The 17,240-nt window shown below is 34.0% G+C and overlaps 1 protein-coding gene across 5 annotated transcripts in view; it reads left to right on the top strand.

The window, feature by feature from the left end:
• The window catches only part of LOC129953639 (forkhead box protein O), a 72,011-nt gene extending 56,281 nt beyond the window's left edge, over nt 1-15,730 (top strand). For all 5 annotated transcript variants that reach the window (XM_056066907.1, XM_056066909.1, XM_056066908.1 and 2 more), the window contains 6 exons: nt 5,864-6,156; nt 8,376-8,603; nt 8,908-9,076; nt 9,460-9,697; nt 14,257-14,372; nt 15,085-15,730. In XM_056066907.1, the coding sequence (XP_055922882.1) occupies nt 5,864-6,156; nt 8,376-8,603; nt 8,908-9,076; nt 9,460-9,697; nt 14,257-14,372; nt 15,085-15,321 (1,281 nt within the window). In that variant the 3' untranslated portion in view covers nt 15,322-15,730. The remainder of the gene's footprint in view (nt 1-5,863; nt 6,157-8,375; nt 8,604-8,907; nt 9,077-9,459; nt 9,698-14,256; nt 14,373-15,084) is intronic.
• The last annotated feature ends 1,510 nt before the right edge of the window (nt 15,731-17,240 follow it).

Raw genomic sequence — 17,240 nt, 5'->3', positions numbered from 1 at the left:
TCGTCGTTCTGCACAAACGGATAAGCTTGACAGGGGCTCCAAAACTAGAAATTACTCAGTAAAGCCAAGTACGCCGCTGATGCGAAACGCTGTGCTTTTCGTTTTTCAGTACGCTGCTGAACGACGAAATGTGTCATTTTAGTGGATAGCTGTACTAGATGTTTTAGTACAATTCTCCACTCTTTTCGTTCTCAATTTAATTGCCCGGCATATTAATTGCTTGCGAAATTTTGACGTTTTATTTTTTTATTTAAAAAAAAAAATTGTTTACTCGTGACTTTCGATTTTTTGACTTTGATTTATGTATATTTGATTTAAAATAAAATTAATTTGTCTAATGTGTTCTAACAATACATTTCTGAATCGAAAACTCAGGATGTTGAAGATGTTATTGATGATGTGCAAGAAGTGATGAAGACGAGAAGTGAACTTCAACTTCCAAAAAATAAACCGAAGAAAAAAAAATTATTTCTCTTCGGATGGAAAAAGAAACTGGCTTCGTTGGTTGAAGCCAGTGAAGCTTTTTGGACGTTGGAGCACAGGCTTCACAAAAATAATTCACCCGTTGCGAGCCTCTTCAGTAATATATGTAGCAGCAGAAATGAAAAAAAACTATGTACTAACTGCTCAACAAAATGTAAATAAATAGAATTCTTTTCCACTTTTGTTTACCAGCAGCTGACTGTCAGAACTTGTCAATTATTTTTGCAGCTGACAGAACTCTCTACAAATATTTTTCCGCTGTGGTTTTCGTTTTCATTTTGCTCTCCACTTGGAGACCGCTTTAAGCTCTTCTCAATAGATGCATACGCTGGTATCGATTTGATGTTCCTGGGTTTTTTCCAAGATCTGTTGTACTTTTAAAATTTTATCAATGGTGGACTTTCCTGGTCTGAAGCCGAACTGATAAGGACCTATCAGATTGTTAACGAAGTATCTTACATATATGCAATTCTCAGGAGATTGATACCGCAGAATTCAGCTCTAGCAGATTTGTTGGACTACAGTGTTTATTTAGCTATCTTCACTTCTTTGAAGTCGTGTAGGCGTAATTGTTGATATACGTCGCCTAGGTAAAGTGGTTCTATCTCCCTTAAAGCGGAATTCGAATCGTCATCGCCGTTCAATAATTTGAAGAAGTGGTCTTTCCATATTTTCAGTATAGACTGCGGATCTACTACGATGTTCCCTTGATCATCTTTACAGGCTTCTGTTGGGGAAGTTATGTTTTATATTTTGATAACCTCTAAGAAGCTGGTGTTCTTCTCTCCTCACCTGCCCAGGGGTTTCGCTGTGGTGGTCGTGTGAAACTTAAAACTGCAGAGGCGTCTTTTCTGATGGCTTACAGACAATGTTGCCTCTGGTTTTCAATATTTAAAGCAAGCAAAAGAGGACTCCTTAAGAGTCTATTAATCACTCGACCGGAAAAGGACATGGAAGTATTTTGCGATTGTAAACGTCAAATCTTCTCACAATTTTGTCTTGTTTTGGCTTGGATCGGGATACCCGTAACCGTACCTTGGCTTCAACTATGTAGTGTCCCGAGTCAATGTTGGCCCTCGGAATGTTCGGACATCCTGTTTACGGGAGAAGCATCGATTGCAATGTGGTCAACCTGGTTAACAGTTATTTGTTCATTAGATTGAGATGCCTCTTGTGGATATCAAGATGTGTGAACTGTATTTTAACTACCAGAACATCTCGCCTGGAACGAAATCGATCAGCCTGAATCCGTTGTCGGAGGTGGTGTCATGCATGCTGTATCTCCCTATTGTTGCACCAAAGATGTCTTCTCTTGTTTGGCGTTAAAATCTTCTAAGACAATTTGAATGTTATCACCAGACACCTCTCATATGTCTTGGCCAAAAGCTCAAAGAATATGTCTTAAGTGTATTAATTTGTTCTCTGTTGAAGCATGCACGCATATAAGGTTTATGTAATACGCTCGCTCACACTATTAAAACTCAAAACTTTTTGCCTGAGTGTAGTTCCAATAACAAATCCATACCAAAATAATTGCTTCCTTTGTTTTCGATAGCAGACATCGTAGTATACATCGAAGTCTTTTAATTTGCGTTTGTCCTGTTCATCCCATCGCACTTCTTGGATAGATATTATATTTGCCTTACAGCAGTTTAGAGCCTCCGCTAACTATTTGGCTGCACGGTGTCTATTAAGGTGTCTAACATTCCACGTACAGATCCGAAGTTCTTTGTCCTTAATTCGTTTGCTTGGTTCGTCATCAGTAAATTCATCCGTATTAGAGACTTGTTGGTGCTTCGCGACTAGGAATATGGAATGTATATAATAGCCTATTACAAATTGTGTTAGCGTTCCTAATTCACATTTGCCTTAAACCATCATCCCCCGCTTATTATAGTCCTCGTGCAACTTATGCTCTTGCCAACACATTCATTTATCTAATTGAAGCATTAATTTTGGACGTTTTGTAAAATTTAAGCACACAAAAAAAATCTATCTAAAAACGCAAATCATAAACTTTAACCTAGAAACAGACTATGACAACACGTCAAAACACAGCAGAAAATAAAACGGAGCTAAAGTTTTAATCACTCGCTGTTAGTCATTTTGACAATCAGCGAGTTAATGACATCCTTTGGCTATCTTACATTTGCTATCTATGGTTTCGAAAAAAGCATTTTTTCCTTTTTTTATAATGAACATTGAATTTGTGTTCGAGGGTGTGTGTGATTATGTTTTATATAGATATTAAAATACTCAAACCCGATTAAGATTAAGTGTGTATGAAGTTTATTCTTTTGCTTGTTTCGAGCCACATCTGGTGGTGTTCACACGACTTGAAGTTGAATCGGCAACAGAAAAATCGCACTCAAAGAGTTTTGCTGGGTGTCCTTTGTGATTTTATTATCTGATACCAATCGCGTGGAAGACTCACCACCTGATTTTGCCGAGTTGACGCTTGATGGTGATGAAGTGAAGTGGTGGTGATGGCAGAGAACGGGAAGATAGAAAACTGTTTGCTTTAATGTTTATTTAAACGGTGGTGTATTGTTGTGGTTTGCGGATTGTATCTTCAAACGAACATTGTTTAGATGTCTTCTTTATATCGTAATATGAATTTTATTAAAATCGGTTTTTATTAACACGTGCTATATAAATTCATTAGAACACTTTAAATAGGCTCTTAGTATAAAGTAGCAGCACTTTTTATACTAATTTAGGGTTCCTCTTCTTCAATAAAGAAAATTAGATCTTCAGTATGGGATTTATTTTTAGCTTTTCAATTAAAATTGGCATATTTGCAAAGTCGATAGCTCATATAAAATGCAAACTTTGATTATCGACTAATTTCTTATGCTAAAAAAACATGTTTAAAAAGAAAATCCCTACAAAACCGTATGACAACATGGGAAAGCCAACTTAGGCAGTCTCAACTACTTCTTCAGGAACTTTATCTGGTCACTAAACTTTCTCGATATTGACGTAAATTCGTGGATTCCAGTGTTACTATGGTAAGAAACTTAATTCCTTGTGGAATGAAAAGTGTTATCCCCATTAGGTAAAACCTATCAAAGCCAAAGAAAACTCATGGTGGGAATCGAGCTGTAACGAGTTTATTAGGATCAAAGATGTAAATTTCCGGATTTAAAATTCCAACTTCATTGAGGAAAACCTAAGCTTAAACAAGCTAGAAAAACCTGTAACGGACATATTCGACACATTAAATTTTTGCCTGACCAAATAAATTTCTGATCAATTGTGCAGAACACTACGTTATCCTCGGTTCCTACAATTGTTTTTAATGTCACTCCTTTTGTAAGCTCGATTGGTAAATCCAATTTCCTTGTGGCGCAGTTTGCTGTTAATTCCATACTGCAAATGAAGGACAAGACTCTTCCTGTACTTCAAAAGAGCAAAAGATTTGATAAAACAAATCTTTTTTTCGCACTCATACAGTTAATAGAGCTCTTAAAAAATCTTGAAATACACAAGTTTGCTGGATCGAATAGTATTTCCTCTATTGTTATGAAGAACGGTTCTTCAACCAACCCTGGCAATATGACTGCGTAAGCCTTACGATATGTGATAGTGTCTGCCCTGGTGGATGGAAAACAGCATTTTGCTAGCCTGTTCCTAAAAATGGCGAAATCTTCACACCCTCTAACTATAGTTTAATTACACCTACGTCCTTTCTTTACCTATCTTGAATATCTCAAAAGAAAGAAAGCTTCTTAATGAACGGCAGTATGGCTTTCGTAGCAATAGATCGACCGGGGATCTCATGGTTTATCTCACCGAACAATGAATCACATCCTTACATCGTTATGGATAGAGTAAGATGATTGCACTTGATATTTCAAAGGAATCTGAAAGAGTTTGGCATCAAGCTCCCTTATTGGAAATGCTTGCATTTGATATTGATGTACCATGGGTGGTACTTGCATGGAGGAGTCTAAAAGTGAACAGCTTTTAGTTCTATGTGCATAACAAACCACTTGTTGTGGAGTGATCACATATTCGACATCGATAAAAATGCTGTTAAGTGTTTAGATTCCTCCGATGATGCAAGAAGTGTTATTACCCTTCTTATGTTAATTTACAAATCTTTAATTCGTCGAAAAGTCGAGTATAATTTTCATATATTTGCTAGTAATCCTTTTATATACAATTTAAAAGAGAGCTCTAAAAATAATAAGATATCGTTGTCATGATCTCATGCCTATCATAGTTTTATCGATATTTTTATTAACATTCCTCTCCTCAAAAAACTAAAATTAAAATTATTAAAATTATAATACCTGTACTGTAAGGAATGCCTATTAGTTTGCCCTTGAGCCCAATTTCATACGTACTGCAAAATACAGTTATTCTTTCTTCAGCCACACTACACGAATGTAAAATACTTTACGAGGCTTAATATTTCCCACTCATTAAAATGTGTAGACATTCAAAAGCAATGTGCATCGGCATCTCTTTTCTTATGCTGTTTAATGATTATAAGGGTATTCATAACCCCTTTAGTGCGCGTACAATATAAAACAAAAGATAATTTCCAGCTGTAGAAGCTTTTTGTTTAAATATTAAAAAGCTCCAAAGAGGGTAGATCTTTAGTTATCATTCTAAGAAACCATTATTTTGGTATTATTGTGTTTTGGTGATATAATTGTACCCTTTTTCTACCAATTTGTATTTGTTACCAAACCGAATCACAATCCACAATTCACGATTTAATCAACAGTAACATTATATTCTTCTCGTGTAAAAATTATTCCCAGACAACCATTTACTTACTTAAATTTAGACAACCATTTAGATTCGTCATAACATTTTATGGATAAGCCCTTTTTAAGAAAACGTTTCTTCATGAACTTTAAAAGTACCACTTTTTTAATTTTTTAAAAATATTTATAACGAAACGTCATCAAAAACCCTATAACATAACCTCAAAGCTAAAAATCACAGTTTATATAAATGCTTACATAAGTATATAGAAACTATAGGGCCTTCATAAAAGCACCTTTTCAAAAAGTCGACAAACGATTGATCACTAGAACTATAGGTACTTTATGTGAGGAGATTATTTCTTACTTAAAAGAACTGCAATTCATTCATTCAGCGATAACTTAAACTTTTTTACAAATTTTATTGTTTTCGATCAATCAAACAACCGATTTACCAAAGAGTTCGTTCAACTTTTAAATCAGCAAAGTGCGACTTGTGACTTTCCTCTTCTATTTTTTTTTTTGCATAAAGTTGTCATAGATATAAAAATGAAAAACCTTAGGTAGATGCAATGGATTCCTCTTAGATGCAAACGACTTACAATCTATTGAATACTTTTATTTACCAATCTTCTTATTCATCTTATACTTTCTTTCAGAACTCAATCCGACACAATTTGTCACTGCACAATCGTTTTATGAGAGTTCAAAACGAGGGCACTGGCAAATCATCATGGTGGATGCTGAATCCAGATGCAAAGCCAGGAAAATCGGTTCGTCGGAGAGCAGCATCAATGGAGACGTCTAAATATGAGAAGCGAAGGGGACGTGCTAAAAAGCGCGTCGAAGCACTTCGAAATGCCGGTGCTACTGGCTTAAATGATGCCACCCCATCGCCAAGCAGTAGTGTTAGTGAAGGACTAGATCATTTTCCAGAGAGTCCTCTTCATAGGTAACTATTAAATTTTTTTGAAACACAATTTAGTGATTTGGTGGTGTTTCTTTTTTATTTGAATTTTTGTATCTTCCTTTTGGATTGCGTTTTTTCGTAGGCGTTTTATATTAAATTAATGCTTGGAAGTAGAAATGTAATTTATTTGGTTAGAATCAGGACTTTTAAGGATAGAAAGATTCTCTAATTGCGAAAACTTATAGTAATTTACATATTTATTTGAAAACATTGAGATGTCGTGAATGACATTTTAGTTAGAATGTTGAAAATTACAAAGTAGAGTCGTAGCAGTTTATTTTTTTATTAAATTTAAAATGTTCTTAATTTTTGAAAATATTATCAGTTTAGCTGTTATTAGTGAAATATTCTAAAAAATTAAATGTTTCATTCAAATAAGTCGTCGTCATAGCTTTAAATTTATACTTAAATTCAAGACATTTATATAAATGTGCAAATTCATCCTTGTCAAAAATGGATTTGTGTTTATTTCCTGCACCAATTAATTTCCAAAATATAGACTTTTTCAGGGCAGCCACTTATTGAATACATCATTAAGTTTGGTAATCTTTTGTGAATAACTTTTTCAAATATAAGAACGCAATCTTTTGCTTTACTATGAGCCCTAAAAATCAAACAGGGTTATCCACTTTGCGGTTTCAAAAGTTAACGTAAATAGAACACATATAAAATATTTAAACGTTGACATTATTTGTAAAAGAATACATCATTTCAATAACCACCACGCAAATTGTTGCCAGTATCGATTCTTTGTGGTAATTTTCTCAGCCATAATGCGTCTAGGAAATATATAAAGCGAATATAGGCTCGAGTTGTGGACCGTCTTGTTAAAACCACATATTCTCCAAGTCGTATTCTTCAATAGCAAGCTAAAAAATGTCGTTCCATAGTCGTTTTCGAAGAAGTAAGGTCCAATCACAATTTCGGACCAAAGAGCGCACCAAATAGTCACTTTTGTAATTACCCACAGGAAGTTGTTGTAAGCGGTCCGATTTGTCGAATTGAACATTTTTACATTTCTCGACGTTTCAAGTGCCCTAGAGTCGAAATAAAAGATTTGTAGAGATATGTCTCTGCGTGCATGTGTACGTACGTTCAAAAAGTTTTTTTCATCGTAGCTCAATTGGACATCAGGTAAAATTTTGAAAAAAAAAATGGGATTGCCAGTTTTTTAACAAAAAATAAAAAGTTAAAAAAAAATTTATTTTCAGAACTCTAAGATATTGGCTTCAAAAAAATTTATTTTACTAAAAATATTGTTTTCAACATTCGGTAAAATTTTGAGAAAAATTGAATTGGCAGTTTTATTTATTGGCTTTACATTTATTTTATCTCATACAAAATATTGTTTTCGACATTCAGTAAATTTTTTATAAAAATTCAACAGTTCGTTTTTATAAAAGTAGTACCCAGGATTTGGTAAAAATGAATGTTCGGTACAATAGAAGATATTGACTTCAAATTAATTTCATTCATCCAATTTGTGTTTGTTTTTATATGAAAAAAAAACTTTTAAGAAATGGTTCTTAAATTAGTAAAATTCGTTAACAAAAACAGATTTTGAAATCAAACTATTTTATCAAATGCAAAAAAAAATAGTTTTGGTAATTTTTAATTTTTTAAGAGTAATTCCACCGACAAGTTCTTACAATTTGTATGGGTTGTACGATAGTTAAGATTATAAAAATACATTAACATTACATTAACAACTTAGTTTGACAGATGTCGAATTCCAGCCCTATACATATTACAAAACTTATGCATATAAGACAATAACAGTTTAGTTAGAAATCCTCTTTATTTATATTTTATTTGCTTGAAGAAACATAAATAATTTGTGTTTGTTATTTGGCATATTATAGTTTTTCTTTTTCTTAGCATTATACAAATTGAAATAAAATTAGAATTTTGTTTGAAAATATGAATTGTAGAAGATCTTGAAATTTTGTGTATTTTTTGGTTGTTAATTTTATGCTTACGCACGAAAAATCATTCAAAAACATTCCCAACCGGAAGGTAGTTAGAGATTAAAGTAGTTAAAGTTAATTAATAAATTAAATTCTATTATTTTTGTTTTTATTTTTGAAATCGATATATTTAATTTAATTTTGTATTTTTATTCTTTTTATTTCTTTTTTTTCGTTTATTTGAAATAATATTTATTTCTTGCGCACATCAAAACAAACTTTTTAAAACAACAGTGGTGGTGGATTTCAATTGTCCCCTGATTTCCGTCAACGGGCATCGTCAAATGCAAGTTCTTGTGGCCGCCTGAGTCCCATACCAGCAATGGTAGGCCTGGAACCGGATTGGGGATTTCCGGCGGACTACACCAACACGAACATAACGCCAGCGCAAGCAAATACTCTTGACCAATTGGCGGGATCTCTGGCCGATGAATTGACGCTACAAAAGGACTTCTTACAGGGGTCAGTGCTTTTGTGTTTTTTTTTCTTTTTATTATATTTTAAGTTCTATTTTTATTTAAATATTTGTTTTCTTTTATGTTATAAATTTGATGATTTGAATTTTGATGCATGCAATAAATTAAAATATATAGTTGCATGCTGGTTTTGAAATTTACCTAAAATGCAATTAAAGTTTAAATATATTTTTAAAAAAGATATTACTATAAGTTGCAATAAATAACTCTAGCACGAATGGATTTTATCAAAAAGAATTTTGTTCCTTTTCAATTTTTTTAAAAACCAAACGATCATACGGATGGAGTAGGTTTAGTGCAGCTTCAGGCATACCCAATCAACCACCACCTCCGTACCAACCGCCACAGCAAAATAATTATTCAATTAATCCGGCAGTCGTTCAATCCTATGGAATGCAACAAAATCAATGTCCACTCCATCACTCACTGACCTGCACTTGTTTGCACAACTCAAGAGAAGTAAATAAAATTTTATTTAAAACCGTTTACAAACAATAAGTTGTTGTAAATTTCTTTTTTTTTAAATTGTGTTCATATTTTTTTTTAGAAACTAGACTATACTACTATATACTTTTTAAAAACAAATTCGACGACAAATTGACGAGATTATTAATTGATAAAATCGCTGTATAAGCAAATTGTGGAGTTTTGACATAATTGACATCATTTTCAGAAAAAAAACTTCACATAAATGTTAAACGGCTGAAGGTTCAAGATACCAAGAACTTTCTTGTGGAAAAGTATAGTCTAGTTCGTTTTTTTAAGCAAGGCATTTGCTGATAAGGACAGATAACATTTTCTATGTGTTTCTTTTTTAAATATCTTTTTTCAATTTTTCAAAGGGATTATCACCATCTTCTGGAACTGGAATGTCGCCTGCGTACCCAAACAGTGAGCCAAGTTCAGATTCCTTGAATACTTATAATTCTGTAGTACTGGATCCGAGTGTGGGATCATCAGATACCTCGGCTTTGTTGAGTGCACAACAACAACAATTGCAGCGTCAACAGCGACAGCAGCATCAGCAACAACAACAACAACAGCAACAGCAGCAGCAGCAACTAAGCACAAGTTTAGAAGGTAAATATGTCTTTATAAATATGTATATACTCTAACCAACATTCTTATTATCCTTGTTTAAGTTGAATCAAAAGTAATGTCAACATTTTAATATTTACATTATCTTTAAAAATTATATAATATATAAAATATATAATTATATAAAATTTCATAGGTAAATACAAAATTCGTTTGGCATTTAACAGCAAGCTGCTGAAAAAGTATACATGTTACAATATATGCAATTTGTTATACAGGGTGGCGCACCAATTGTGCTACAATAAGAAATTTAAATAAGTTTTTTTTGTATTGGATAGAAAAATAAATTTTATTTCAAATAGGTAGGTAATTCTTCTAAAAGATAATAGACCGCAAATGACCTCCACCCCCACTCACACATATGCGGCACCTAACCAAAACATTGTTAATTGCAGCCTAAAGGGTCGAAGTTGAGATCGGCTTATTTATTGTCATTTTGCACTGCGTCAATTCATTATACATTATTATTCTACAAAATTCCTTACAAACAGGAAAATCTTGACGGTTTAACTTGGTTTTAATTAAGACTTTATACTGAAGCAAGTTTAAGTCATTTTGACATATCCGCTGTAATGACCGTGTAATAACTCCAATTGCTACTGTCTCGATTACATCCTAAACACGAACATTGGGATCTCGGTGGCACGGTCTTCATGCGATTCCTCATAATTGTCCATTTACTTGAGGGAGTACAGCCAAACTCCCCCCAAATTCCCTTTGGACTGCAAATCATGGTACCGTTGCACTATCCAAATTCTTCTTTCAGTATCCCAAGCATTAATTTTGATTAATCTAAATATAAACATGCAAATTCAAAATTAAAAAAAAAATTTATTACGTCTTATTTTTGTAACACCAATCGTGAGCCACCTTGTAAATCATATTAGTATATAATTATTGTGTATTTTTGTAGCAATAATTTATACGATTACAAAAACATGAAACTTACGCCAGGAAATTAGTTTAGTGAGCAAACATAATTCTAATTTTTTATTTAAAAAAGAGGCTGATAAAATTCAATTAAAAAAAACTAAATTGTATTAAATTGTTGCTAATGATATTCGATTTTAGATTATCATCCTTTTTTACCGGACTATGAAAGGCTCATAAGCTCAAACCATTATTTTATCGATATTTTCACAAACATTACTTTCTTACTTACTTAAGTTGGCGCTACAATCCGGGGTGGACCTTGGCCTTAACCAACATGCGTCTCCAGCCAGCTCGGTCCCTAGCTAGCTGTATCCAGTTTCGCACGCCAAGTTGGTTGAGGTCTTCACCTACCTGAGTGCGCCACCTGAGTCGTGGTTTTTCTATACTGCGCCGTCCCTCGAGATTGGCTTCGAAGCCCTTCCGGGCTGGAGCGTTGATGTCCATTCGCTCTACATGACCCAACCATCTAAGCCGTTGGACTTTAATTCTGCTTACTAGGTCAGTGTCGCTGTACAGCCCGTACAGTTTGTCGTTATTTCTTCTCCTCCATTCTCCGTCTATGCGTACGGGACCAAAAATCACCCAAAAAATTTTTCTCTCGAAGCATCCTAAGACACTCTCATCTTTCTTTGACAGGGTCCAGGCCTCAGTGCCATAAATGAGAACCGGGATGATGAGTGTTTAATAGATGTTGATTTTAGATGCTCGAGACAGGACTTTACTTCTCAATTGCCTTCTAATTCCAAAGAAGCAGCGATTTGCAACAGTTATTCTTCGTTTGATTTCAGCGCTAGTGTCGTTGTCTTTGTTAATAGTGGTGCCTAAGTAGACAAACTCCTTAACTGTCCATGGTGACGTTTTGTCCAAGACGTCGTTCTTCAGTGCCCTCTTTGACCACTAAACCCATCTTCTTCGCTTCCGTCGCAATGCTTAAAAACGCTCCACTGACATCACGCTCTGATCTTCCAATTATGTCAATATCATTTGCCTATCCGAGTAATTGGATGGACCTTTGGAAGATTGTGCCTATAGTGTTGACGGTCGAGTTTTGCACAATTCTTTCTAGAACGATGTTGAAGAAGTCGCATGACAGTGCATCGCCTTGTCTAAAACCTTTTGCATATTTGGTCGATAGTGGACTTTCCTGGTCTGAAGCCACACTGATAAGGGCCAATCAGGTTGTTGACGAACGGCTTCAGACGTTCACAGTATACGGCGGAGAGGATCTTAAATGCAATGTTAAGGAGACTTATGAATCTGTAGTTGGAGCAGTTTAGAGGGTCCCCTTTCTTATGTATCGGGCACACTATGCTGAGATTATACTCATCGGGCATGCTTTCTTCCGACTTTATTTTGCAGATGAGTTGGTGCATGCTCCCAACCAAGTCATCGCCTCCTGCTTTGAATAGTTCGGCAGCGATGCCGTCAGCTCCAGCAGCTTTGTTTGACTTAAGTTTAGATATAGCTATCTTCACTGGTCGGGTAGGCGGAATTGTTGATCTGCGTCGCCGAGGTTGAGTGGTTCTATCTCCCTTACAGCGGAATTCGGTTCGTCATCGCCGATATATATTTTGAAGAAGTGGTCTTTCCATATTCTTAACAAAGACTGCGGTTCTACTACAATGTTCCCCTAAACGTCCTTACAGGCTTCGGTTCGTGGCTTGTACCCTTAGGAGGTTTTTTTTACCTTTTGTTTAAATTTACGAAACTCATTCCTGTTGTGACATCCCTCTATCTCCTCGATCGCGCGCAGCGAAATCGATCGGCCTGAATCCGTTGTTGGAGGTGGTGTCGTGCAGGCTGTATCTCCCGATTATGCCACCAAAGATGTCTTCTCTTCCAAACTTCGCAATAAAATCTCCTAAGACAATTTTAATGTCATAGCCAGGGCACTGCTCATATTTCTTGTCCAAGAGCTCGAAGAATATGTCTTTGGTGTTTTTTTATCTTTCTCCTCTGTTGGGGTATGTGCGCAAATGAGGAGCTCGCTTACACTGTTGAAACTCAAGACTTTGTGCCTGTGTCTAGCTCCAATAACAAATCCACACCCAAATAGACGCTGTATCACCCTCCAAAACCCATTTGTTTACATTGTTGTATTTGTAATGTGAACGAATTCAACGAGAAAAATTGACGTTTTTTCACGCATACATTGACACACTTACTGAGGTTTTTGGGGAAATTTAATAACTTAGAGGGGAAATTACACGCACACTATGAAAAAGTTTATGAGGCTGATTTCCGGTTTAGCTTGTCTACCGAGGATTTATATCTTTATATAGAGTGTTTTTGGTCGCCGTAGTAAATATCGCAGTCGTTTAGTTTTCGTTTTCCCGGTCCATCCCATAGCACTTCTTGGATGGCGGCAATATCTGCTTTGCCACAGTTTAGGGCTTCCGCTAGTTGTTTTCATGTACGTGTTCTGTTAAGGGACCTTACATTACACGTACAGATCCGAAGTTCGTTGTCCTTATTCGTTTGCGTGGGTTATTAACAGTGAATCCGTCCGTATCCGAGGCTCGTTGGTGCTTCGTAACTAAGGTATTTTTTACGTGGCCAGGAAGTCACCCCGACGGCACAACCCCCAACCTGGGGGGCCAGATCCTTAGCTCCGAATATGTCAAAGAAGCCCTATAAGGTGTTCAGTAAGTAGTTCAACCTTACTGGAACTGTAGAAACCACCGTTGATTCCATCTCGAGAATTCATCCGCTGCCGTCAGGATAAGGAGAGGTGCCTTTGTGGAAACACCTCTCCCCCCTCTCTCTCGTTTGCTGTCCTCAACAACTTTCCACTGGGGTTAGAACCCAATCTCCAGTTGAGGTACTAGCACAGATAATAAAGAGCTATAAAGACAACCTTGTCCTAGCTTTGTTTCTATTTCCAAAGACAACTGCAAATATTTTTTTTTCTCGTCGTCGAAAAGCGATCAACTCTCCTGCACCTATTTTCAACGCATCACCACCAGCCACACCACACCACAAAAAATCAAAATAAAACAGTTTTGTTTTCATTTGTGAAGTGTGATCTTGGTGTATATGTGTTACTGTGCATTAGGATTATGAGAGGAAAAGAACATACAAAAATGATTCAGATTTGTCTTTGCCTTAGTTTTCATTAATAAGAAAGAAGACGAGCAACTGACTGTGTTGAACTTTTTGAAAAAGCTCTTTTTTTGGTTGATTTCAGTTTCATATATCATTTCTCGCCATAAGGGTGAGACATCTGTATATTTATTATCTGTGGTACTAGGCACCCGATGTTCACCGCTTGGAGGTGAGAGTAGGAGTTGATAGACAGAGGTGGGCTTTGAGAAAAACCTGTGGAGGCTTGTGTCCTCTTGATTCTTGAATGCACACGTCTACCATTTGAGCATCACAATGTTGTTATCAACATTTTGTTAAACTTTTAGAAATGGGAAATTATATATTTGGTTCGCATCCCAACCGCTATTTTTTATTAAGTTGTGTTTAAAATAAATTCCAAAATAATTGTTCCTGAACAAAAAAATAATTTAGTGCAGACTGTATGATATAATTTCTAGTACAATCCTTAATCGTCCTTAAAGTATTTGATATTTTATTAAGTTTAAATCTTTCTTCTTCTTTAGATAATTGTGCTTCAACCCTGATAGGACAATGCATGGAGGCATTGAATAATCAGACACAAATTGACGAATTTACTATTGATAATTTTCACGGTGGCATCGAGTGCAATATTGAAGAGGTAAGCATACAAAATGTCTCAAAAAATAAATTCATAAATTATGTTATGTTTTTTTTACTTCTTATTTTTGGGATTTTTGAACGTTTTAGATTATGTGTTTACTTTTTCCTGATTGACTGTGAAGTTTAAATGTTTAATGAGTTGAACATTTAATTTTGGATACAAATTTAATATTAATAAGGTTAGATTACTAATGAAAGTCAAATTAAAAGATGAGTCATGTTTTCATTGCACTTAAAGCAGGGTCTACGATGTTAATTAGTAATCAAATGAAATTAATTTCCTTACTTAAAATACTTACGAAGTTGTTCCTTTCCAACCTAACATTAATTCTCTCCAAAGAAAATTATACTGATATTTTGAGTTAGCTCTTTTTTAAACATCTTTACCTTTAACGTGTAAACATAAATGATAATCAACTATTTTAAGATTATCTAATGTTTTTGTCAAATTGACTAAAATAGAAATAATTAAATTGTTGAAGGAGCTAATCTTAAATTTAAAAATCGTACACATGAATTTGTTTTCTTGATAATGTTGCTCAGAGCCTATAAGTAATGTATTTTTTTATTAAAAGTTGTGAAGTAAATTTTTGTTATTTTTAAATCAAAATTGTTGAAATTTAAACCTTCATTTAAATCATTAAATCATATCAATTTATTTTAAGAACATTAAAAAAAACAAACTCAATTGTTTTTATATTTTCTTTCAGTTACTTCAACAAGAAATGAGTATCGATGGCCTCCTTGATATCAATATTCCGTTGGCAACACTCAACACACAGCAAAGTACAACGACTCCACTGCAACAAAATCATCATCAGCCAACGAACAACAACAACAATGCAGGTTCATCATCTATCGATTTACCTCAGAGTCAATCAACAAACAACCACACGAGGGTACAATATTCACAAGCCAGTGTGACACCACCATCATGGGTTCATTAATCATAAACAAAATTATAAATAATATTAATTTTATTATTGTTGATCTTTTAAAACTCCTCTTCAAAAAAAAGAATAAATAAATAAAAAAAATTAAACGTAAAAGTTACAAAAATTAATAATTTAAAAAAAACTAGCGTTAAGAGTAAATAAATAATAATAGTTATAATAATAAATAAAAAAACTATTCAATAAAAATAAAACCTTTTACTATCTATATTGAATTTAGCTGAAAGTTTCATATAGAAAAATTAACTTAATTTAAGAATACATATAAAATAATAAATGAATAATAAAAATTTTTAAAATGAACACAAACAAAATTATTGTAATCATGGCTGCTTCGACTTCTATATAAATTGTAATGGAATAAAAACTTCAAAAATCTAAAACAGAATTTATTTAAACACAATTTTGTGGCTTTACATTTCAAAAGATTCAGAGATTCATTAAAGATGATACAAATCTTCTTATCTTAGCAACAGGACATACATTTTTTTAATCAGCGGGGGGTGGGGGGTTGAGTTTTTCAAAACCGTTAAAAATTGTTTATCTTAGCCTTACATTTCTATTTTTCGAGGGCTTAAGTTTTGACTATAATTATTTTAGAACACTGTTGTCAGCAAGATATGGTCTAACTATTTAATTTGGACAACTCTCAACATATGAAAGCAATCCAAGATTCCAACAGTTTTCTAAACATATTCAAGAGCTAAAAACAATAGTTTTGGTAAGAGCTATTTATGTTTTGTTCTTGTTCCCATTTCTATAGATGCGAAAAACGCTTCAAAAATATACATCGACGCAAGAATCCAGAAAAATAGAAAGTTTTCCAGACAAATTTCATCATTTTACGTATTAAAATAAAAAAGAATCTGATATGAAAAATGTTCTTTTATTCTTCTGTCCTTATTATTTTGTTAAACTCAATTTTCGGGAAACTTTTATTACCATCGTTGTCGGACTTCTTACTCGTGGAGTGGAGCTTTTGTTAGCAGAAAAATTCTAAAAAATGACTTTTTGCGTGAACTTTTTGAAAATACTTTGATCTTCAAGGGGTCAACAAAAATAAAATTGTAGAAAGCAAATGTTTGGGTCTTGAATATAGTTAACAAAGGTTAATACATTATTTTTTAAAAAAAATAAGGTTAATAAAGTAGTTGGGAAGAAACTTATTTGTTACAGTTATAAATTAAACGGAGTAGAATCTCAATTCAGAACAAATTAGTTCTCGAAAGATTCAAAGCTTTTATATTAAATAAATAGACATGAAACGTTCATTATGTTTTTCAAATAGCCATTAGTTTAAGGAAAGTGTCACTTTTGCTGTTTTTGGGACATTTATATTCTTGAAATTCATGTTTAAATCTAACTTCAAAAAGTAGATCCCTTTAATCATTAGGATTCTAAAAGTTTTTACGTTTAATAGATAATCAATTTTGAGGGGAAAAACACTGAGAAAGCTTTACACAGTTTATGTGCGTAAAAAAAATAAAATTTAATTCAGACGAGTTTCAGGAATTTAAAAGCAACTTAATAGCAAATTGGTGATCTTTTATCAAAGGCCTCCTCTTAAGAACCTCAATATTTGCTCTTTCTCTTTTGAAAATTATTTAAAGCATAAATAAAGTTCTTCCAAATTCTAAATTGTGTGAAAAGAAAGATTTAAGTTGTTTTTGACAGCAAACCGCTTTTTATTAAATATCGGAAGAAATCGTTACTTGAAATCTTCAGTTATACTTATAAAAGGCTTTTTAACAGGGACGCTACAAAAGTAGAGCGACAGGGACAACAAACGACCTCAACGTTAAGATCGCTACGTTCAATTTATGGTCGTCATAATCGTCCTAGCAGATCAACAAAGGAGCGTCTACTGGACAAATTTGAATCCACAGGGACAGTACAAAATTATCTCGTGCCAG

Source organism: Eupeodes corollae, chromosome 1 (genome assembly GCF_945859685.1).
Source record: "Eupeodes corollae chromosome 1, idEupCoro1.1, whole genome shotgun sequence".
In the NCBI taxonomy this organism is placed as follows: domain Eukaryota; kingdom Metazoa; phylum Arthropoda; class Insecta; order Diptera; family Syrphidae; genus Eupeodes; species Eupeodes corollae.
The sequence above is the reverse complement of the archived record's forward strand: the minus strand, read 5'-3'. Positions and strand labels throughout refer to the sequence as shown.